The 21,883-nt window shown below is 48.7% G+C and overlaps 7 protein-coding genes across 7 annotated transcripts; 1 reads left to right on the top strand and 6 right to left on the bottom strand.

Moving 5' to 3' along the window:
• Positions 1-136: 136 nt before the first annotated feature.
• EDB93DRAFT_1243151 (uncharacterized protein) lies at positions 137-3,960 on the top strand (the record flags this gene model as incomplete). The annotated part of the gene is given in 11 exon segments (XM_041452104.1): positions 137-326; positions 378-464; positions 513-1,093; positions 1,287-1,405; positions 1,522-2,066; positions 2,118-2,351; positions 2,371-2,705; positions 2,763-2,863; positions 2,921-3,221; positions 3,320-3,409; positions 3,493-3,960. 11 exon segments carry the CDS (start codon positions 137-139, stop codon positions 3,958-3,960), a joined length of 3,051 nt encoding a protein of 1,016 aa, XP_041302435.1.
• A 298-nt stretch (positions 3,961-4,258) lies between these two features.
• On the bottom strand, positions 4,259-9,118 carry EDB93DRAFT_1311710 (uncharacterized protein; the record flags this gene model as incomplete). Its single annotated transcript, XM_041454841.1, has 14 exons — positions 4,259-4,852; positions 4,903-5,022; positions 5,076-5,168; positions 5,219-5,325; positions 5,379-5,467; positions 5,523-5,606; positions 5,661-5,725; positions 5,773-6,326; positions 6,379-6,612; positions 6,671-7,418; positions 7,467-7,665; positions 7,716-7,886; positions 7,935-8,795; positions 8,853-9,118. The coding sequence occupies 14 exons, from the start codon at positions 9,116-9,118 to the stop codon at positions 4,259-4,261; spliced, it is 4,185 nt and encodes a 1,394-aa protein (XP_041302434.1).
• A 521-nt stretch (positions 9,119-9,639) lies between these two features.
• Positions 9,640-10,906, bottom strand: EDB93DRAFT_1094423 (Septin-type guanine nucleotide-binding (G) domain-containing protein; the record flags this gene model as incomplete). The annotated part of the gene is made up of 7 exons (XM_041446592.1): positions 9,640-9,757; positions 9,814-9,962; positions 10,010-10,105; positions 10,154-10,409; positions 10,462-10,543; positions 10,600-10,728; positions 10,786-10,906. The coding sequence occupies 7 exons, from the start codon at positions 10,904-10,906 to the stop codon at positions 9,640-9,642; spliced, it is 951 nt and encodes a 316-aa protein (XP_041302433.1).
• Positions 10,907-11,568: 662 nt separating this feature from the next.
• On the bottom strand, positions 11,569-12,738 carry EDB93DRAFT_1094424 (activator of Hsp90 ATPase; the record flags this gene model as incomplete). The annotated part of the gene is made up of 5 exons (XM_041446593.1): positions 11,569-11,693; positions 11,753-11,879; positions 11,934-12,311; positions 12,368-12,503; positions 12,563-12,738. The coding sequence occupies 5 exons, from the start codon at positions 12,736-12,738 to the stop codon at positions 11,569-11,571; spliced, it is 942 nt and encodes a 313-aa protein (XP_041302432.1).
• Positions 12,739-13,803: 1,065 nt separating this feature from the next.
• On the bottom strand, positions 13,804-15,030 carry EDB93DRAFT_941111 (uncharacterized protein). The gene is made up of 3 exons (XM_041458025.1): positions 14,789-15,030; positions 14,012-14,738; positions 13,804-13,956 (listed from the first exon to the last, which is right to left on the bottom strand). Exons 2-3 carry the CDS (start codon positions 14,633-14,635, stop codon positions 13,924-13,926), a joined length of 657 nt encoding a protein of 218 aa, XP_041302431.1. The 5' UTR covers positions 14,636-14,738; positions 14,789-15,030; the 3' UTR covers positions 13,804-13,923.
• Positions 15,031-16,054: 1,024 nt separating this feature from the next.
• On the bottom strand, positions 16,055-17,322 carry EDB93DRAFT_1243147 (uncharacterized protein; the record flags this gene model as incomplete). The annotated part of the gene is made up of 5 exons (XM_041452103.1): positions 16,055-16,211; positions 16,263-16,410; positions 16,466-16,660; positions 16,710-16,944; positions 17,017-17,322. The coding sequence occupies 5 exons, from the start codon at positions 17,320-17,322 to the stop codon at positions 16,055-16,057; spliced, it is 1,041 nt and encodes a 346-aa protein (XP_041302430.1).
• Positions 17,323-18,737: 1,415 nt separating this feature from the next.
• On the bottom strand, positions 18,738-19,040 carry EDB93DRAFT_1178428 (uncharacterized protein). The gene has a single exon (XM_041450581.1). The coding sequence runs from the start codon at positions 18,941-18,943 to the stop codon at positions 18,758-18,760; it is 186 nt and encodes a 61-aa protein (XP_041302429.1). The 5' UTR covers positions 18,944-19,040; the 3' UTR covers positions 18,738-18,757.
• Positions 19,041-21,883: the final 2,843 nt, after the last annotated feature.

Below are 21,883 nucleotides of genomic sequence, written 5' to 3'. Positions count from 1 at the left end.
GTAGTAGTATAAGGGCCCGCGACCATGTACGTAGACGATTCCTAACTGGGAACTAAGACAAATGGTGGGCCACGTGATCGCGATACGTCTGCGAGACATCGACTCGGACACACCCCACATCAATTCAACCCCGACAATGAGCCCAAGTTCACCAAAAGCGGACTTAGTTAGTACGCTCATATTTTCTGGTGGCGAAAATGGAAGCGACTACTCATACGAAACCCAAATATGCGAAGGCGAGCGCCTGGAAAAGCTCTCCAACTTGGACCACGAGACAGGAGATTCATCTGACAAGAAGGTCAACGTATATGTCCAACTTTTTGAAGGTGTGTCATGTGTCAAGATTGTATTTTTATGCATGTTGAAGACGCGTTCAGACATGCTGAGGACTTTGGTAGAGACTGAGGGACATTTATTCGACCTTCCAGAACTTGATTACTTCCAAAGATACGACAGACTTTCGCGTATGTTTACTTTTCATTACTTCATAAGCTAAACTCAGTGATGAATAGCAAATGCAAAGTTTCTTATGACGAGGCTTCTCCTGCGAAAATTTAATGCATGGCACCGTCTAGACTCGCTCAAATATGAAGCTGAAATAGGTAGCAAAGAAGGTCTTATTCAAGCTATCAACGAGATGTGCTTTGTACCAGGTCAAGTCAAAGTAGACGCCATAGACGAAGAGGCCGCCAATATGGGCGTAGAGGAAAGGGAAATAATAGACCTCGCGGATGATGACTCCCCATCACATTTCCCGCCTTCACACATTCCACAACTTCAGGAAAAAAATGCGCTACACTTGTATCAACCCGCACCACATATACCTTCTACTATCAAGACTGAAGAAGTCCCAATACCTTTAGATGCAACGTTCTCTGCTGCAAATACTATTGCTGGTCCCTCTTCCATAAAACTCGAAGACCTTCCTATGGCTGACACCAAGCTTATGAACCACTTTGAAACAATACCAGAGCCTGCAGGCATCCTAGCAGAAGACGAATCTCAAATGGACCTTCCTGCCCTCCTCGAGTGTCTCAGAGTCGACGAGCTACGGTGCATCGCGAAGCAAATGCGTGTCAAAGCTAGTTCGAAAGTTTGTCCTCGTAACCCTTGTTATATCTAGCCCTGAACTTCTGAATCTCCATGAATACAGCCCGAAATGATACATGCTCTTCTAAGAGGTTCTTGCATGCAGTCAACATTAGTATCATCATTTGCCTCTGCTACGACGACGTCCAAGAGTCGATCGACATCCAAAATTTCTGCAACGTCTACATCATCAACAGCCATTTTCCGACAAACTACTCTCCCTTTCGGTCGCGAGACAGCCCAGAAACGACTGCGTGATATTGTTCTCGGTACACTCGGCAAGTGTGTGCGTGTGCACGAGAGCTTTCACCGGTTTGTGAGGCGGGCAAACATAATTTATTTCAGGATGTGCGTCTCCTCTTCTCCCTCAATAGTTTCTTGTGCCTTTTATTTTATTTTTCTTGTCTACACCACAATCTAACTCATAAGTAGGACTCAATCTTCCCAGAGTCTTCTTCTGCCTGCCCTGCTGTCTCGGTTTAAGAAGCGCTCCTATGCAAACATAGCTTCTACGCGTACGAAGGATATCTGGCCAACACGCAATGCCCTTCTCGCTTACGAACAAGCGCTGGAGCAAGAAGAAATTGTAGACGCGGCGTTTGCCGGGAACTTTGCAGCAGTGGGAACCGACAGGGAATTCAAGACTCCGGCCGCAGATGAACTTCGATTCAAGACACCAGTAACACCGAGTGCTGCACCTGGAGCACCACAGACACCAATTTCTACGAAGACTGTGCAGACCCCTGTGTCGGATACCATTGCAACGCCTGCTTCAAATTGCAAGGGCAAGCCACAATCAAGACCTGGCGTGTCTGTTAAGATTGAGAAATCAGACTCTGTGCGTGTGCTTGGGGCGCGGCGAGTAAAGGAGATCTTCGAGGAGGTGTACCCACATTGGCAGGCTCTTGTGAAGACGAAGAGTGAAGGTGGTCTTGAGGGGAAAGAGAGGGGGTATGGATTGGAAAGGTTTGAGAGCGGTATGTATATTCCGTTCACCATATATACCCACTTGCTTAATTTTTTTGTAGGGCACGTCCTAACTCGCCTCGTTTGTAAAGGTGCATATGCGCTCGGTATTCTCGGAGAATATGAATATGAACTCAGTGTTCTCGAGTCCCTGCTTGCGCAGAAGCGGTGGCGTCGGGGACGACGGGGGAGGTGGCATGAACGCCGGGCGCTGATCCTGGAAAGATATGTAGTCAGGTATGATGATGCGCTTTCGGCATGCCTCGAGGCTCTAAAAGACAACGATACGCATATTGGTGGGTTGGGATCCTGAAGCTACTAGCTATTGCATCCTGACTGATGACTGGATAGTATTTCGTCCCAAACTTGACCGCCGCTTGACAGCCCTCGAGAAAAAGCTCAAAGTTGAGCCTGCAGATCGGCATACAAGCGAATGGAACCTTCAACCCCTCGTATCGGTCTCCTTTGAAGGAGTACGCGTGCGCCACCGTGCAGCGAGTTTGAAACTTGACCGTTCTGGGCGGAACATCATCGACACCGCCAAACCAAAAGTCTATATCACTCAGGCGGGAGACATCACGAAATTTTTGTCGCCAAAAAAGCCTTGCGTGACAAAGGTGGATGCGACACCTGTCTCGATCAAAGTCGAGGTGAGTTCTCGTAGGATGAGAAACCAGATATTGATCTGTTCCTAGACAAGGGGACAGAAAGAGGAGAAAGGAAAGTCGATCTGGGTTGGACGAGATAACCTAGAAGTGAATGTTGAAACACTCGCACTACAATGGTACGAGGACCAGGGGTTCAAAGGGTATGTCTATCTCTCGCCTTTGTCGTCTTCCACCCTCGTGAGCACTCAATTTTGCAGCATACACTCAGAAACTAGAATCATCACTACCCTCTTTGGTATTCTCTTCTGGGATATCATATTTCTTCCCATCCCCGGTGCCTTCGAGACCCCTTTCCAGACCGCACCGTTGGATATTGCGGAAGACGCATTCTATCATGCCCGGCGAGATCCAATCGAAACAAGGCTCAAGGAACTCGAGGATGGACGAGGAGAGGAAATTGTGAACCAAGTAGAAGCAGAGCATAGAGCACGTAAAACGTGGTGCGTAGGTGTAGACTGGGAATTGGTAGAGAAAGGAGAGATCGTAGAGATAGTTCGTGTGAGTGTGAATTCCGTTCTGAGCAGGCTGATAATTGACGCAGTTGTAGTGTCTTGGCGGGACGGCGCTGTCTATGATATGTCATATTCTTTGTGAAGACTACGCTGGGCGCAGTTCTGGCGGGCCAGATCTCTGTGTGTGGAATGCGAATACAGGAAAATGCAAGTTCGTTGAGGTTAAGGGCCCAGGTGATAGTCTTCAGGAAAATCAAAAGGTCATTATCAACGAGTCCCCGCGCACGTATCTCATCTGACGTTCATAAATGCTACAGCTCTGGATCGACGTCCTTCTCCGAGCTGGAACAGCAGTGGAGTTGTGTTTAGTTCACGAGCAGGGTAAAGGGGATGAAAACAAGACGGGGAAGAAGGGCAAGTCAAAGGGAAGCACGAAGAAGCGGCGAGGCAAAGCCAAGGATATTGTCGAATCCGATGACGAAGAGGAGGAGGTGCAGCGCATGTGCGAATCTGAGGATGACGCTGATGCTCTGCCCGTTGCACCATTCCCCGCGCGCATGGACGACGTCCAAGACGAAGGAACTTCTTCTAGAGACTATACTCGCTCACGACCCTCCGTATACACTCCAATACCTTATCGTATGCCTGCAGCTGCTATTATCAAACCATCAACTCCTCCACATTCGTCCAAGAAGCGTAAGCTCATGGCCGAAGTCGTTATATCTACCCCTAGCTCCAGGAAGAAGATCAAGTTCTCGCATGACAGCGACAGTCCTGAAGCTTGAAAGGCCTATATATGTCATCATCCATTATTATCTCGTTTTTCGTCCTATATTTATTGTTTCCTTTACATCCCAGTATATAGTTAGTGTATTAGTTCCGATATCTATATATTCATGAGATGTGTCGTTGTCGAGGTGTTATAGCAAATACCAGATGTCGTAAATAGTGGGTGAGGAATACAGTGAGTATGACCATACAAGTGAAATGGGAATAAGGGGGGCGCGATAAGTGAGCAGCACAATGCGATGAATAATGAATAAAATGTAAAGTGAATCATGGCATGCAAATCAGACAGTAACATCAGTCGTCCTTCTTAGGAGTAGGCGACCTTTTGCGGCGCAGAGAGGAGAACAAGCGTATGCTGCGCTTCTGCGAACTCTGTCGTAGTGAAGGCAGGTTACGGCTACTCTGTCTCCGCTCTGACAGATTGGTTTGCATGCGTCGCATTGCGACGCCACCTTCTTCCGTCGCAAAGTCAAATCCGCGGTGTACGGAGCGAATACCAGTGGACATGTCTGTTCGGCTCGCACCGCGAGGATCTTGTGTTGGTCGTAAATCCAATGATAAATTATCGGCGCTGGAACAAGCAATCGACGCTCGTGACATGTGTGAGGACGGACGCCGTCTTGAAGACGCATACGGTTTGGAGCGCATTGATTCACTTCGGAGTGTTGCCAAGTCAAGATCAGGTCGTGTCTTCCGGATGTAGCGTAGCATCTCTAGGTCCCCAGGTGCATAGCCAAATTGCCATGCTCGATATAGGTATCTTGGAAGAAGAGCGATGGCGATGACGAGGGGTTGACTCAACCAGAAGTAGGCCGACGTGAACAGGTAGTAATTGTTGCCATAGACGTTAGTCACTGTCCATCCCGGGCTAATTGCATCGTAGACAACCTGTGGAGACGTCAGTATCATAGGTGGCAGAAAGAGCGTTAGGAACTCACCGTGAATAACCAGAGAATAATGATACCGATGAAAACAGCAAAGAAGACCCAGGCAGTCCAGACATTCGTGTTCAGGCCATTGAACAAGCTGACAGCTACAACGGTGGCAAAAACCATGGTCTGCGGAAAATTACCATCAACAACATAACATTAGTGGGATGAATAAAGCTTACTGTCGAATACTCGTACAATTCGATGCTATATCCATCAGTACGAGAAGTAGTCGTGAAGTATGTATAGGTGATGATAAAGTATATGGGAACAGACTGCATGGATGTCAGTGAGGTGATACTATCCAAGGAAAGGTGCAACGTACCTGTACGACTCCATCAATCATGTGGATGAGGAACGATCTCATAGAGAACCAAGTCCGTTCGCGACCATAGCGATACAATTCAGGGAAGGCCATCAGAACGTCGGCATCTGTGTAACTCATTAGGAACCCGCGCCTCATATGTCTAGTGATATAATCTTACCAACTATCCGATCGAACAGACCGATTCCGAGGACAGGAGCAATCGTCCAGAACGAGTTCCAGAATAACAGATAAGTATACTCGAATGCGCTTTGGAAAAAGGAGTCAGCAGCTACGCAGAATTGAGAGAAAGAGCATGGCTCACTAAGCTGAACTCCAGCCACAATAGATCTGGAACCACCACAGAACACCAATGCACACAATATTCTTATAGAAAAAGTTGACAATCCTATAGTCGAAAATTATCAGCACCAGCGTTAAGCACAGATATGAACGAGCTGACATAATCCCGTTACGAGCATAAGACCAGTGACCGTGGACAAGAAGCAATTTCTTGAGGAACCGGAACTATTTCATCATGAGCGACATGTCTAAGACCAAACCAAATCACATACCTGTGCGATAGCATAGTCCGACGAGTTGACAGCTTGCAGACCCTCTTCACCACTAATGCCGACACCAACGTCCGCAGCCTGGATCATGCTGACATCGTTCGCGCCATCACCAATAGCAAGAGTCATCACGCGAAGACCGTCCTTGACCATCTTCACCACAAGCGCTTTCTGCAGCGGAGAAACACGACAACAGATGACGCCTTCGCATTGGGTAGCAAGACGGAGAAGAAGAGCCTTGTACTCGTCATTCGGAAGGGCGTGGTCTAGTGCAGCTCCATCAATGACAAGTACAAATCCTCCAGGTCGATCACCGTTGTCATCTCCGACGATATCACGGACTCCAATGCTTAGCCTCCGCATAGGAATAGCACTAGCTGATTCCGTTGATGGTGATTTAGATGGAGAAGCCACGATGTTATGTTCGTCGAGGATGCCGCTATCCGGAAAGAATTCCTCTACCGCCTGAATCATCTGGTGTTCAACTGGGCGGTCGTTACCGCGGATGATGATGATATTGGACTCATCGGCGATGAGATTTGTACTGCGCCCGATAGCTGCGTCGAATATTTGTGAGACGGACTACTGAAAAGGAGAAGGAATACGCACCAATGGCAGTCTCCAGCTTATCACCGGTAGCGACCCAGATCTTGATTCCAGCGACCTTGAGATCAGCGATCGTTTCTGGCACGCCATCCTGGAGACGATCTTCGATAGCAGTGGCACCAAGCAGTCGCAGCTCGCGCTCCATCTCATTACAAACCGCCTCGACTTTGTCTTCACGATCTTCCAGGGCAGTAGAAGCTTCATGGTAACGCTCAGACCAGGCCTCGTACTCATCATCTGCACAAAGCCTTTAGCTGAGGGAAACAGGAACTAGATGCGACTTACCCTGAATAACCTTGTATGCCAGAGTCAACGTTCCTCAACCCAGCATTCGCAAAGTCCTCCAGATGCGCCTCAGTCGTCCGTTTCAAATCATCTCCACCAGCCTTGAGCCGCTCAAAGATGACGTTATCCGCGCCTTTCGTAAGCAAGAACAGCCTCCCATCTTCTTCATCCAGTTTCTTGACGATGACGCTCATCCGCTTTCGTGCGCTTGTGAACTCCAGGATATCAAGCAGTTCATACCGCTCTGTCTCCTTCGAGAAAGGCGTTTGCAAAAGTAATATCTCCTTCTCACGTCCGCGAAAGATGAAGCCGACGTCCGCGGCAGCTTGAACGAGGGCAGCTTCGTCAGGCGACTGCGCTTTGTACTCAATGGCGCCCGTCACAGGGTCGACAGCAGTGAGAACAGTATGACAAAGTGCCAAGACGGAGAAAAAGCCATTAAGCGAGCGTGCTTGTGCAGCGTTTTCTGAATCTGGCTCGGCTTCTACTGCACGTGCGAGATCTTGCGAGAGGCGCTCATCCCTGAAATGCTTGAGGACCCCACTAGACAGTTTGACAACAGTGGCATCCGGAGTAGATGGAGCGGCCGGATCATCCCCGCGCACGGAGGTCGAAGCATAGGAGGAGTCGTTGCTGGTTTCACGAATGATTTCCTTACTGTTCCCTGTTTTCTTGATGTCTTCGTCTTCGTCATCCTCTTCAGGATCGCCGTGATAAACCGTTCCTGCGATGGAACACTCTCTAAAGACCATCGAATTCTAAAAAATCGCGTTAAACGAGGACGCAGATGAGCCGAGCAAGCGCACCTGTGTCAGAGTACCGGTCTTGTCTGAAAATATGTACTCTATCTGCCCAAGATCATCGGACAAGTTGTAACTTCGGGCGATGGTCGGTTGGTTCTTCTTTGCGTAGAAAATGTCGTAATCGAAATAGATGAAGAGCGCCTGACACGTCTTCACGAACTCTATTGAGATGTACAGTGATATGGGTACAATATTTTGGAACCTGTTATGATTGATGAGTTTCGGATAAATGATAGGATCATAAACACAAACGTGATCAACGCAAACGCCCAAGTGATTAGTCCGTTGATCTTTGGGTTATCATTGGACTTGTCATCATCGTATAGCCAAGGGGCACCCTCCGGATATTTAACCGCTTCGATCGTGGAATCAGCGATGCCACACACGACTGCCATAATAGCCAGAATAGCTAGATTCGCCAAGCTGAAAGCAAATTCAGGGACAGAAGAGACCCAAGATAGAAAGACTTACACCTGAGGGTTGATCTGCTTCTCCACTCGACTCCGCTTACTGGGCGTGCCACCGGAATTAAGAACAATCTTTGTCTCAACGCCAGTGAAAAGAACAACGCCAATGACCCAATCAGTGTTCCGGAGTACCGTGCCACGAAGAAGAACGGTCTGCAAGTCCACTGGGGACTTTTCTCCGTTGCGGGTAACGGTAGCATTGAATCTGTACATGTTGGTGTCCGGTCGATCGCAATCGATAGAGAATGCATTGAGATCGGAAACACAAGCGGCAGCAGTGTGGAGGTCAGTAAGGGCAGGACATGCATTTCTGGACTTGAGATTCGTCTCCCCATCAAGGTTCTTCGTCTCTACAAATGCCACGTTCTCCTCCTCGGAGGTGGCGCATATGAGGAGATCAGCCGGAATAGGCTCATTGTTCATGATCTTGACAAAGTCGCCAACCCGAATATCCTCCCACATTGTCTTGTGCCAGTGGGGCCTAATATTTTCGCCGGCATGGCCAAATAGATGGTGTTCGCCCTCCTCCATGGAATCCGTATGGTCGTACTCGATATTGGGATCCTGCTTGGTTGCATCACCTTCCTCGACATCTTTTCGTTTTGGACGGCGTTTTGGGACGATACCCCTGACGAAGGTTCGACTTTTTCTACCGTTGATATTCGGGTTAACCCAATCGCCACCTGCAAGGACGCGAACCTGAGAGTGGTTGACGTGACGGTCTGACTGGTGACGCTTGACGTCCTCGTAGCCATCCTTTATAGCGGTGATACTAAGGACGATGAGGATGGGTATGACTACCAGACCTGGAGATATGGTAGAAAACTCGGGAAAAAACTGTAGGATTGCTATGAATGCAAAGAAGCTGTAGGATGTGGTGAATCAGCGGAGTGAGGCGAGGCGGTGCAGAGTGGAGACGTACATGTTCGCTATTCGCCTGAACTGTTCTAGGAGGTTTCTGGGCAGAAATGTTATGATTGTGTACTTGGATGAGATGACCTGATTAGTGGGGTAGACATGCTCTTTCTTTGGCTTTCCCTTTGGATCGAAGTAACTATCTGGGAGATTCTGGTTAAAGAAGACGGTGCGAGGGATACCTGGGCCAGGATGACGGGAGAACAATGACTCTACGTTGAAGTTGACCGCCTTGTTGTACAAGGCAGTAAGGGTAGAGCAATGCCTTGCCATATGAACGGAGGAGGGAGAAAGGAGGAGGTATTTTAATGGAAAGAAGTGGATTTGTTTATAGAGTCATAGGATATAACGTACTATGCCGAAGCAGCGCCCGATAGTTGATTATGCATTAATGATGACCCACGCTAAATGTCCGCTGACTCCCAGTTTCAAACTATTTCTAAAACGTACTTACAATCCAGTCAAGTTCATTATTTTCGTGCCTTGAGCTTGAGAGTCGGGCCCCTCTCTTACCCCCAGCCAGCTCATCCGGCCGCCTCGGGATTACGTAAATGACTCACTTATTAATAATCTAAATGACGCAGAAACCAATCGCTTATATTAAGGTATGAGAGCAAAATGAACGTGATGGTGGACGACGACACAACGAGTAAAAAATCCATCAAAAAAACAAACGAACGCAAAAACTAGTACGGAACCAACAGGGTATCACGGTCTCGAATTTCCTGTGCTCCCTTAGTCGATGTTTCCATCTCAAGCAGTGCCACTCACATCGCAACCAGGGGAATAGCGCTCTATTGGTTGGTAGGCGGTCTTTGCTGTACTCCCTCCTTGAGAGCGAGCAGTTGCTTAGAACGGAACGCCTCATAGTGGATCTGGGCTGTCGTCTCAATTAGATCTTGTAGGTGTGTTCTATTATAAGCATCCGTGAGCATGCGGTCCCGCAAAAATCGGCATACATCACAAACCGTGTAAGGAAGTTTCGCAGGTGCATGAACTCGCAGTGGTTCTCATCCTCGACGTTGACAACGCCCCACCGGTTCTTACGGCCCCGCACTGACTTGCCGTCAATAATCACACTCCGCTCAGAGCCGACGACAGCGAAGGGAATCACGCTCTAAAAGGGTCTTAGTACAGATCCAACTGCATTACAAATACACATACCCGGATTGATTCATTCAACTGAATCTCTTCCTCATCAGTCTCATCCGTATCGAAGGGGTATAAACGGATGTTGTGGTACACCAGCTCCGCCCGAATCTTCAATTCGGTCAGTCAATGAACAAAGGTTCATAAGATCTCACCGACCTTCTGCTTGAACGCAACCCTCTCCTCCAACGTCAAGCTGTCCGCCTTAGCAATCACAGGCACAACGTTCACAACCTCGCTCAGCTTCTTCATCACAATGACGTCAATCGCACGAAGCGAGTGTCCCGTCGGGCTGATGAAGTACAGGCAACAGTGGATACGCGTGTCCAGGATATACCGGTCACGCATGGCCGTCAACTCCTTGCGTAAATACGCACTGTGCTGGTCCTTGATGTACTTGACGATAGGATCCCAACTGCAAGACACCCATTATTGACAGTTCAAAAAAGACGTGTAAAGGAACCTACCAGTTCTCGTTGTTGACCTGGTCACCATACCCCGGCGTGTCAACAATGTTGAGGCGCAATTTAACACCATTTTCAACGATAACTAGTAGGACCGCGACGTCAATACTGTTCCACACGACTTGGAAAATGCTGACTGACCATGCGAGACAGCCTGAATCTCAGTGGTCTGCCGAACAGGCTCGTCCGACTCCAACCGACCCTTTGAGTCAATAAGATGCGACGCAAAAATAGTGTTGATCAGCGTCGACTTCCCAAGACCAGTTTGTCCTGAACCCGACACGTGTCATTCAACCACGTAGATACATTAACAACCACAAAACTCACCGACGACGATGACATTGAACTGGAAACCACGTTTCAAAAGCTTGTGCTCAATCTGCTGCGTAATAGAGTCGAAACCGACATAAGACGTCGCACGGATTTCTTCGACAGCTGCAGCAGCCATGACTTCGAAATGGAAAATGGGTGAAGGGAAAAGTATGCAAAGAGCTGGTGGTGCAAACGACGACGAGAAGGTCAAGACGAAGAACGGGCCAACCAAACCGAGGGCCAACCGAGGACCAAAATTGTTCACGTCGGGGTCCGGGGTCTGACTTTACGTGTTACTGGCACCGCTTCTAAATCCACAAATGTATCCATTTCTACCAATTCTATACATCGTTCCACGCTCGGTTCTACTCTAGAAATCCTCCTACACCGCGCATTTCTTCTTCTTGATCACCCAGACACGACTTAATGACGTTTCACCGCATGAAGGCGACTCGTTCAGAGAACTGTGCCCAACCTGTATCAAAACCAAAACCGCAAAGCATAGCATTATCAGTATACAAATAACGTTATTTCGCAGAAGAACGCAAGGTGATCGGAGATATTGAGAGGTAAGGTAGGGTGAACGCCGCGACAAGGACCACAACGGCTATCCCTAGAGCCGTCGCAGCTGACGAAGCAGAACTCGTAGGTTTGGAGGAAGTGCCAGTATCAGAACGAGTGGATGGTGGTGATAAAGGTCTGGTATAAGGTATGAGTTGTACGTACCCGATAGATTTGAGGCCGTGTATGCTGTAAATAAAGTCAGTACATGACAGCACTCTCGAAGACGCGCACGTACTAATAACCCTCCAAATTCTTCGTGATTTCGTCTTCCATGCCTTTCGGCACACCGTCAAGAGTAAACGTCACCTTCGTCGAATCAGACGACTGCTCGAAAGTCGTCGTCAGCGTTGCAAAGTGTTCTGGTACAACAGAAATTCAGGCGCTTCCAACACAATACGAAAAAAGAAATATATCCGACCTGATGGCCATGTAGGACTTGACAAAGCCCAAGTCTGCACAATCTCTTTGCCTGGCGTCAGTGACACGTACTTTCCCTTGACACCACCACCAAACAACGAGTATTCAGTGTCTGCTTGCGCTGCAGACTACGAAAGGAAGCATGTCAGCCTGATTAGCTCACGGACGTGCGCCCGAATTACCTGAGCCGGTGCACGAGTCCACAAAGGAATTCTCCTTTCGTCCGTGAAGAGTCCGAAAAGATCGTCTGAAGCAGCCATAAACGTCGCTTCCTTGACCACACTGGACGTGTTAATATTAGTTTGAGATTGTTTGACGGGGGCGGGTTTTGGAACGGTCGTAGACGCCGATGCGGCCGTCGCAGCAATTGCTTCGGTAGGAGCTGGTGTACCTGAGAGGCTAGCTTGTCCGCTGACAGTAAGGTCCTTCCCATGGGTATCGATGAGAGCTGCAGGGAACTCGGCAAACTTGGCCTCGAGAGCAGGTGGAAGACGTGTCTTGACGAAAGCAAAGAGCGCATCCACTGCAGGACTAGAAACAGTATCGAGCGTCCAGTTGTACTGTGATCAAAACACATCAACTTCACGGTCTTCGCATTGGACATTGGGAAACGTACAACGTAGTCCGACAGCTTATCCAGCGTGATTTCATGGGAAACTTCTGGGATACTGAGTTTTCCAGCTACATCCGTCCCATCACTCGTGGCCCCTTGCCAATCTAGCTTCATTTGAATATCGTATATCGTGATCAACCTGGAAGTGACAAAACGACTTCATGAATGCGCAAAGTGCAGAAAGAACAGAATGCATACTTTGACTTGCGCTGGCCGAGCTCGACATCACCCTCATCGATCCTCACAGAAGAAATCGCGACGTTTCCCTCGGTTCCTTCGATCACGATAGCTGTCAGCTCTCGCTGGAACCATTCCTTTGCCCATGGAGTGACATTTTTGTTTTTCCAGTGCCAGTTCGCGGTAGAACTTGGCATGACCATCTTGCTCGGATCTTTGGTTATAATAAAGAAAAAGAGATCAGAGGCTGTTGTGCTGAGGGATGAACGGACCAATAGCCTGAGTAGCGGCGACTATAAGAATTTGAAAGTTAAAGTTTACAAGTTCGTGATCGTGACTACTCCAGAACATTCTGTCTGAGACACCGGCAACTTCGTATTCGCACTGCTTCGCGCTGACCGTCATTTCTACACATACAAGGCAACAAAGTCTCTTGGAAAATCCTGTTCATTTGCATAGCACTCGGCTTTCCTCTCACGTGTCAAAGCCAACTCTAGCGTCAGAGTGAGGTGACCAATTGCAAACCGAATCAGACAACTCAACTTCAAATTGCACGCGAGCGGCGATGTTCAGGATTCGGGATACGGGCCCCCGGGCTGGCTACAGGTCTGGCGTCCGTAACACAAAGCTATAATGATATTTCCAGCAGTGCGAGAAGCTCAGAAGGCATCGACCGGCAGGTATGGCTTTATCGTCATCTGAGAAGTCGATTAAGCTAACATGACATCCCGAAGCACAGCTCAAATGGTCATGGTGTCTAATGATGCTCGCTGCAAATGTACATTGTACATCTACATGGCTCGGTGCTGCACTTATTTCCGACATTTGGCTAGGAAACAATCGTGCAGTGATGCTGTATCATAGGCAAGTTTTGCGAAACCGTAACTGATTGCAATCTCACCTTATCCTCTCATTTTACAAGTTGCAGCAAACAAGAGAGTACTTATTTCGTTCCAGGGACACGAAAGCAGTGTCTGGAATATCGGATTTGCGTTCGTCGGTTCCTGCTCATGATTTTGGGAGTTCAACACCGAGTATACCTCACAGCTCACCCGTAAAGGTCCGCCCATTTCCCTCTGCTTCATACGCACTGTGTCATTTGATACGTCGCTTGGAAACACCTCCGATTTCCGGTGCGTCATTCATGGAATACTGCAAGTGGAGAAGAATCATCGGAAATATTTCCCTGCGTTCACACATAGCTACAGCCAGGTATCTTCGACTCAGACATACTGTTTCTCGTTCCCACTAGACCATTAGAATTCCTCTCCTTCATTCTACTCATTTCTGTTCAATCTCGTGCTGTAATATTGCATCCTCGACGTTAACAGTCTACTCCTCTTACATGTAGAACTTATTTATTGCCATGAATGGAGCACCCTTCAAACCCCGTCCCAAACCTTGATGACCTTAACCTGCGAGCGGTTCGAAAATTAGATTGGACTTTTGTGAAATAGGAAAGAGACATACACCATGCTCATCAAAATGAAATGCATAAATTCTGCCATCATCGATTGATGATATCACCAGCTCCGAGTAATAAATGGGTGTCTCCCTCGACACAACCTCGACATAAGGCAGGGATGTTGTTACCAACTCTCCATCCAAGTCTATTGTAGATGACTCTCTCACTAACCGTCCCAGGCCCTGCCGGTGCTTGATAGCTAATGGGCTGAAGTCCATCATGAGCAAACTATAACCCACAAAAGTATTGGCTGTTGTGTCAATGGCATGATTCACCATTAAGACTCGACTCCCAGCAGCGGAATTAAAATCCTTCCCAAGGCGCTGGAAAATACGAACATTTAAAGGGCCCCAACCCTCCCAAGGTATTGATGTTGAGGCCCCTTTAAGGAAGCTGGGCTCGAAGAAAATCTTGGTGTAAATGACAATGACATGTTTCGATGTTTTTAGGGATATTACTTGATGAGTAGGGTCTGATTTCCATATTTTTTGTCGCATTGCTGGTTGTGACCTCTGTGCACCATCATCCGAGTAATTTGGGAAAAAAATGCGCGTTATATATAGGTGCAGGCAATAAGAAGCATGCCAGCAATTGTGGTGCCTGGGACATATCCTCGATTGAATAGACATTCAAATTGATGCCGACAACCATGAGCAGTCTGCTGGTTCCAAGGAAGCGATAGTCAATCGATGTTGCGCTTCCTGCGCCAAACACAGTGTCACTGAGGTCACTCTAAGTAAAGCATCAGTCATTGAGCCTTTCAATCAACAAGGCTCACTTACATCGGACGTTGTCGAGTGTTTCCAGTCCCAAATATGCAACCACCACAGGATCCTGTCTGGCTCATTGAGTACCAGGCAGCCCAAGAGTGCAATATGCCTCCCAAAACTCTGGGACCTCCAATTTCGAGGGGTGTGCTGGCATGCAGGCAGCCCTGATGACGTAGACAGTGTCGGTCCAGCAGCTTGGGGGTGAACACCATCTCTATCCAAAGGTAAAAGGTCGATATAGACCTCTGACCTTTCAAGAACACTGTATGTGACAGCAAGCAGGTTTTGCATTGGGTCCATGATAATGTCAATGTAGCGTGCATTTGAAACTGAGAACAGTATTTCCGGACGCCATTCACGGTCAAATGCTTGCTGTGAGGGCCCTGGTAGTATTGGACAGACCTTGGCTAAGCCTGGATCCTGTAGATGGGACTTGACCGGTGTTCCATGAGGAAGAAATGTCCATTTGACATAGCTGTATATACAAACATGCACTTGAATGAAACATCGACTGTTTCAACAGGTTGAGTGTTGAAATTGAACCATGCATGAGCTTTGTCCCTCAGGAGTTGTAGGCGCTCTGGAATAGTGGGAGTGCGGTTATCGAGAGGGAGATCGACGTGAATCACCGAGTTCAACGAGATATTGAAGCTCTGAAGACGACAGGTACGTTTGACGAAGGTCTCTACATACCTGCGAGACGATTGTCAGGACAAAAGACCACATAGGGGGATCAACAATTAAATTGCTGCTCACAGATGTACACCGAAGAATATCTTGGTAAGGAAGGAAGGACAGAATGTAAGTATGGAGATCAGCGAGAAACAGAAACTCGGGTTTCGTATCCTGGTTCATGATAGTGTTGAGAGACCCCTTTCCCGTCTCGATAGCACACCGGCACGACTTCCGCTTCCGATCATACAAGTACGCCCCTATATGCTAACGAGACAACGAGCAAGTGAGAAGCAGGACAATGGAAACAACTTCATAGCACGTGCCTCATGTGGTGAATCATGGCGAGCAAGTGACGAGAGGCAATGCCCGCTCGCCCGCCCGCCGTGCATGTGCATCATAAGGACAGAGGGACTGACTCTGTGAAAACTCGACCGTATCGATCAATTAGACATGTGTAAAGAAAATTAAACTCGATTCATCTTGGAGTGATAGTACAACGAGAAGTATGATACACGTACAAATATACAGCCGACAAGTACAAACGATGGTAATGATTATTTCCACAACATCCAGCTATGTGGCAGCAATCTTACGAGTCACACATCACTCTTGAGCATGAGCCTCTCCATTAGCTCCATCGTCAGCATTCCCGTTCTTGTTCTTCCGGCGGATGACAACATATGTGTCGCTCGACTCGTCACCTGAAACAGCTTCGATGTCCCCACCGATGTGACCCACACGCTCAGGCTCGATAAGTTTGCTGCAAAGGCGTGAGAAGCTGTCAGGACGGGAAAGAAGACAAAAAACTGACCGCTCATCACGAATCATGTTCAGGTCATGGGACAGAAGACCATGGCCGGCTACAGGTCCATAATAGGAGATTCCTGCAAGGGAGCCGATGATGCACGTGCCAACGAGGATAGAGAGGTAGAAGCGGTATTGGGAGTACCATTTTGGTGCTGAGAAGAAGGCAAAGTCAGAAGGGAAGGACGACCCTGAAACAAGGAGACTCACTCCAACTGGCAGCTGTGACTTTATTATCGGCATACCACAGTGCAGTGAATCCAACCCACTGCCAAAGCAAGGCAAAAGTAGGTTGGAGAGTAATAGTCGACCACGCCAAGACTGCGGGAGAGATGCCAAGGAAAAGACGGGGGTAGCCTTTGTGCCCGCCAACACCACTAAATTCCATACCCCAGTGTATTGCACCTAAATATAACATAAGCTAAGCTATCGGAGTAGAGGTGAGATCGCGTGCCAAGGAAGGACAGGAGGACTGCGCCATAGTGGACTTGGAAGTTGAGTGCTTGATCTAAGATGTTAAGGGCAACACCAGGGTCCATGTTTATGAGAACACCCATAGTCGCGAGACCCGCTTGGTGTGCAAGATATACCGTAGTCGCAGATGAGGCGATGTATGGGATGCCACCAGTGAGGCCCATGACGAGATAGGGAGTTGGCACGGAGTGGGCGACTGCAGTGGTGATACCAAGCTACATCAAATGATCATCAAAGCGCTGTGGTTAATGAGACGAACGACCTGATCCGCATAAAGGGCGACGTACGAAAGAGTCTTTTGTTGGCTTGACGCTGTCTACTGTGAACACGCCACCAGCGATCGAGCGGGCCCAGTCTGCCATTGAGTTGCCGACTTCCTCCTTCACATTCTGCTTCGCATGCTCGATACTCTGGCTTCCTGGTCTGCCGGAGACGGAGCTTGCTGCAAATCGTGCGTGAACTTGGGTAAGGTTTACAGCTGCCGGACGAGCAGTAAATTGGAAAGAACTTTGGAACTTTGACGAACGGGGAAGGGCGAGCGGGGCACGACGAAGAGCAGCTGTGCGAGAAAGCGTACCAAAGAGTGTGTTCATGGTATTTGCAGCTAGATACATGCTTGGATGAATAACGCCTTATATAGATGATGTCGCGCGACTTATAAGCCGCAAGCATTATCCCAAAGCTGGAGGCAAAATGAAACTATAACGCCCAGTACTTACAGCATTCTAGGCCGCCGAGGGGATTCTACAAGCCCACAAGGGAGGTTTTCCAAAACACGGGGTATCGCATGCTGGAAGATGTTCAATCCCATGCCAAATACAGATCCTCTGCAAGATGCAGGCTAATGCGGAGAAGGTCACACTCCACCTAATTTCCCCGCACGAAACAATTTTCATAAATTCAAAAATACAATTCTATAGAAAAGACGGACCTTCCTGTGTGGCCGCCATTCAGTTCAGCGACCAGCAACCATGTCTTCCCGTCCCACACCTGGTTTAGAGCTCTTGAAGTGGAGGGCGGCCGTGTGGGAGCATTAAGAATCCTTCATGAGTGGACGGGGGGAGTTGAATGTGGTCCAAAGCGGACTGGTCAGTGTGGCTGAGCGTGAGTTCTAATAATAGACTCTTTTCTTGCTCGAAACCACAACATCCTAACTTCTTGTAAGTAGCTGTAAGAAGAACATTCAAGCTACGCGCAATCCTCTTGCTTTATGTAACTTTCCTTTCACATTCGCATCTAGTTCAATATGACACGCTACCTCGAAGTTCCGTTTTCACAACGGAAGTACTGATCTGTCCTCTTGAAACACGAGCCATTGCATCCTCGTGACGCGCATGGGGCCCTCCTCCCATCATTCACCACATTTTAATCATTCCCATCATAATCATTGAATCGTCTTCCATCCCGAAAAAAAATGTGGATTCAGACGTCAACAGAAATTCAAAATCCATCCTGCTAATACCGTTGCGGTACGTATGAGCATTTTTACTACCACTTCGTATAGGTGCGAATACATTTTCAACTGATCAATTCTGACCCTGCTAACTTTGTCTTCCTTCTGGTCTACGAAAACTCTGATAACATTGCGCACGTGTTCCTGCGACTTCGCCTCACCTCCTCCAATCACCACCGTCTACCTATTCTTCCGCCCTTCCTCCCGATCAACGTGCATAGTAAGTGAGATATTTCTTGATACGCTCAGGAGAGGCTGATTGCATACGAGCAGCCGCTTACGTCCAAGCTGCCTGTAATTTATCTTCATCGAGAGTCATTCGGGTAGTTGGATAATGTCACGGTGCGCGGCTTGCCACGTACTGTGAGCCATCTATCTATCTAGAAAAAGAGGCAATGAAGTCTGACGAGGAGAGGACAAAGCTGGGTGAAGTGGGGTCACCCTTGTCGAGTGGTGGTGCAAGCTCACATCTAGTTCTGACTGGCACGATTTATTCTGCAGGAAGCATTTCTAACTAGTATAGTAGCAATCAGAGAAAAGTATGTCAACGTAGTGAGTGAGATCTTCGTGCAACCCTAGACTGCTTTGCGAGAGCAACTTATTGAGTATAATGAAACGAATGAAGTGCAACATGAATTGTAGGAAATATGTAGGAAGTGCATAATCTTCAGTCGATTATCATAGTGCATGCCTATGGCCTGACTGACGGATACAACTACGAAAGCCATGCAACCTACTACCGCTTGCGACACTCGTGCCATGATGTGCCGTGTGCGACACGACTCAAGTCCAGCTGCAGGGCATTGTTGGGTATCACCAGTGTGTTGCCTAGGGCATACACCGCCGGGTGGAAATTGAGCGGGATCCAGAGGAGAAGCCGTCCTTCAGGATCTACGATCCATCCCTCCTCGTTCGGGCAGGAAGGATCTGGTGTTTCGGACTCGGACTCGGACTCAGAGGATGGTGATGGTGATGGTGATGGTGATGGTGATGGGACTTCGGACTCAGATGACGATGTGGGTGGGACTGGGACTGGGGTTTTAGACCAGGAATTTTGAATAAAGGAAGGGGCGGAACGAAGGGCATGAGTCGGGTCGGGTGAAAAACATATTGTAGGTGCTTCAGATGATTGGTGCTGCCGGATCAGAAATTCTAGATCCCACACCCGGATGGTCTTGTCGTCCGACCCAGACACGATACGCTTGCCATCAGGCAAGATTGCGACAGACCGAACGGGTCCTGTGTGCCCTCGAAGAGGGGAACACACTGCCTCGCCAGTCATCATATCCCACACGCGGACGGTCTGGTCGTCCGAGCCAGACACGACGCGATTACCATCTGATGAGATCGCAACAGTGTTAACCCAGCCCGTGTGGCCTTGGAGGGGGGAGCCCAATAGCTCGCCAGTCCCCATATCCCACACACAAATAGTACCGTCCCTTAAGCCAGATACAATGCGAGACACGTCCGGCGAGATTGCGACTGAAAGGACCCAATCAGTGTGACCTTGGAGAGGGCCACTCGATGCCTTGCCAGTCCCCATATCCCACACCTGAATTGTCTGGTCATCTGAACCAGACACTACGCGATTTCCATCCGATGAGATTGCAACAGACCGAACCCAGTCAGAGTGCCCACTGAGAGTATATGCCTCGCCAGTTTCAATATACCACACCCGGATTGTCCCGTCATCTGAACCAGATACGATACGATTTCTGTCCGGCGAGATTGCGACAGACCGAACATACTCAGTGTGACCTTGGAGAATAACCGATGCTTCCCTAGTCTCTGCATTCCACATGCGGATGCTCTTGTCAGCTGAACCAGACACAATGCCCTTGCTGTCTGACGAGATTGCAACTGATAGAACAGCTTCAGTGTGCCCTTGGAGAGGGGAAACCATTGCCTTTCCAGTCTCTATATCCCATATCCGAACCGTCGTATCATCTGAGCCAGACACAATGGAACGTCCATCCGGCGAGATTGCAACAGAGTTGATGGAATCAGTGTGGTCTTCGAGGACGGCAACCGATGCCTTGCCCATAATAGCGTCAGCATCCCACACTCGAATCGTCTTGTCGTCCGAACCCGAGACTATGCGGCTTCCATCCACAGAGATTGCGACAGACAGAACCCAGTCAGTGTGGCCTTGGAGAAGGGATCCCACTGCCTCGCAATTCTTCGCATCCCACACGCGGATCGTCTGGTCAAGTGAACCAGACACGATGCGGTTTCCATCCGATAAGATTGCGACTGACATAACAGCGCCAGTGTGGCCTTTGAGGGGGGTACCGAATGCCTCGCCAGTCTCCATATCCCACACCTGAATCGTACTGTCGTATGACCCAGACACGATGTGTTTGCCATCAGGCGAGATTGCGACACATTGAACAGGGCGGACATGGCCTTGGAGTGGGACACCCAATGCCTCACCGCTCTCCATATCCCACACCCAGATCAAGTTGTCATCTGAACCAGACACAATACGTTTTCCATCCAGTGAGATTGTGATAGAATTAACCCCTTTCGTGTGACCTTGGAGTGGTATACCAAAAACCTCTCCCGTCTCCATATCCCACACACAAATTGTCTTGTCGTTCGATCCAGACACGATGCGTTTTCCATCTGGTGAGATTGCAACAGACAGAACAAAGTCAGTGTGGCCTTGGAGAGGGGATCCTAATGCCTCGCCAGTCTTCGCGTCCCACACCCGGACTGTCTTGTCCCATGAACCGGAAACGATGCGATGTCCATCCCGAGAGAATGCAACAGACACAACTCGACGAGTGTGGCCTTGAAGAGGGGCGCACAATGCCTCGCCAGTATCCATATCCTGCACCTGGATCGTTCCGTCGGATAAACCACACACGATCCGTTTTCCATCTGGCGACAGTGCAACCGAGCAAACCATGGCATTCGCATGGAGTATCTTCTCCATTGGAGGCCAATTTTCGACATGGCCAACGACAATGCGGGGGGTGCAAGGAAACTTTGAGGCGAATTTGCGAAACATTCTCGATTGCGTTGGAGCGAATGGCAGAGCAGACAAGTACAAATGGGGTGTGCTGTGGAAAATGGTGGTTGCGAAAGTTCGGACGAAACGAAGGGTATCTCTGATGGCGTTACTAACATGCGTGAACTCGGCATGACCCTACGACCACCCCAATACTCGTAAGAATTTTTTGGAAAAAGCATGAGCTTCAGCTACGCACCAAAAACCAATTTACAATAGATGAAAGGGTCACTACCGAGCTGCTGAGGCTTTTCATCAGAGCCAGTGCTTCCAACCACCAAAGAAGGCGCTCTCCATCAAAGAAAGCTTCAACTTCCTCAGCGAGTGATGGTTCGAAGGTCGTAGAGTTAACATGCGTGCCCCAGAATCGACATGAGTATGATAGCTGAGTGGAAATAGAATTCTTCACTCGTTTGTCCAAATCAGGGACGGAGGAGTTGGGCAAGTAAGAATTTTCTAAGGAGCAGATGTTGAAGCGAAGTCCGCCCTCCATGACCCGAAGTGAGGCAAAGGCGAGGTTGCTCTGTACCGATGAAGTATCAATGAAAAAATCTTGGCTCCGCAATGGATCTGTGAGAAAGTCGTAGAAGGATGCATGAAGGGGACGAATCAGAGTCTGAAGATCCGCAGTCCCTGCCAAAAGTGAGCCCATTCGCCCAATCACCCGATTCACTGTGTAACGGTCCTC

The sequence above is a fragment of the Suillus bovinus genome, assembly GCF_016758785.1.
Source record: "Suillus bovinus strain UH-Sbo-P2 chromosome Unknown EDB93scaffold_96, whole genome shotgun sequence".
NCBI classification, from domain to species: domain Eukaryota; kingdom Fungi; phylum Basidiomycota; class Agaricomycetes; order Boletales; family Suillaceae; genus Suillus; species Suillus bovinus.
The sequence above is the reverse complement of the archived record's forward strand: the minus strand, read 5'-3'. Positions and strand labels throughout refer to the sequence as shown.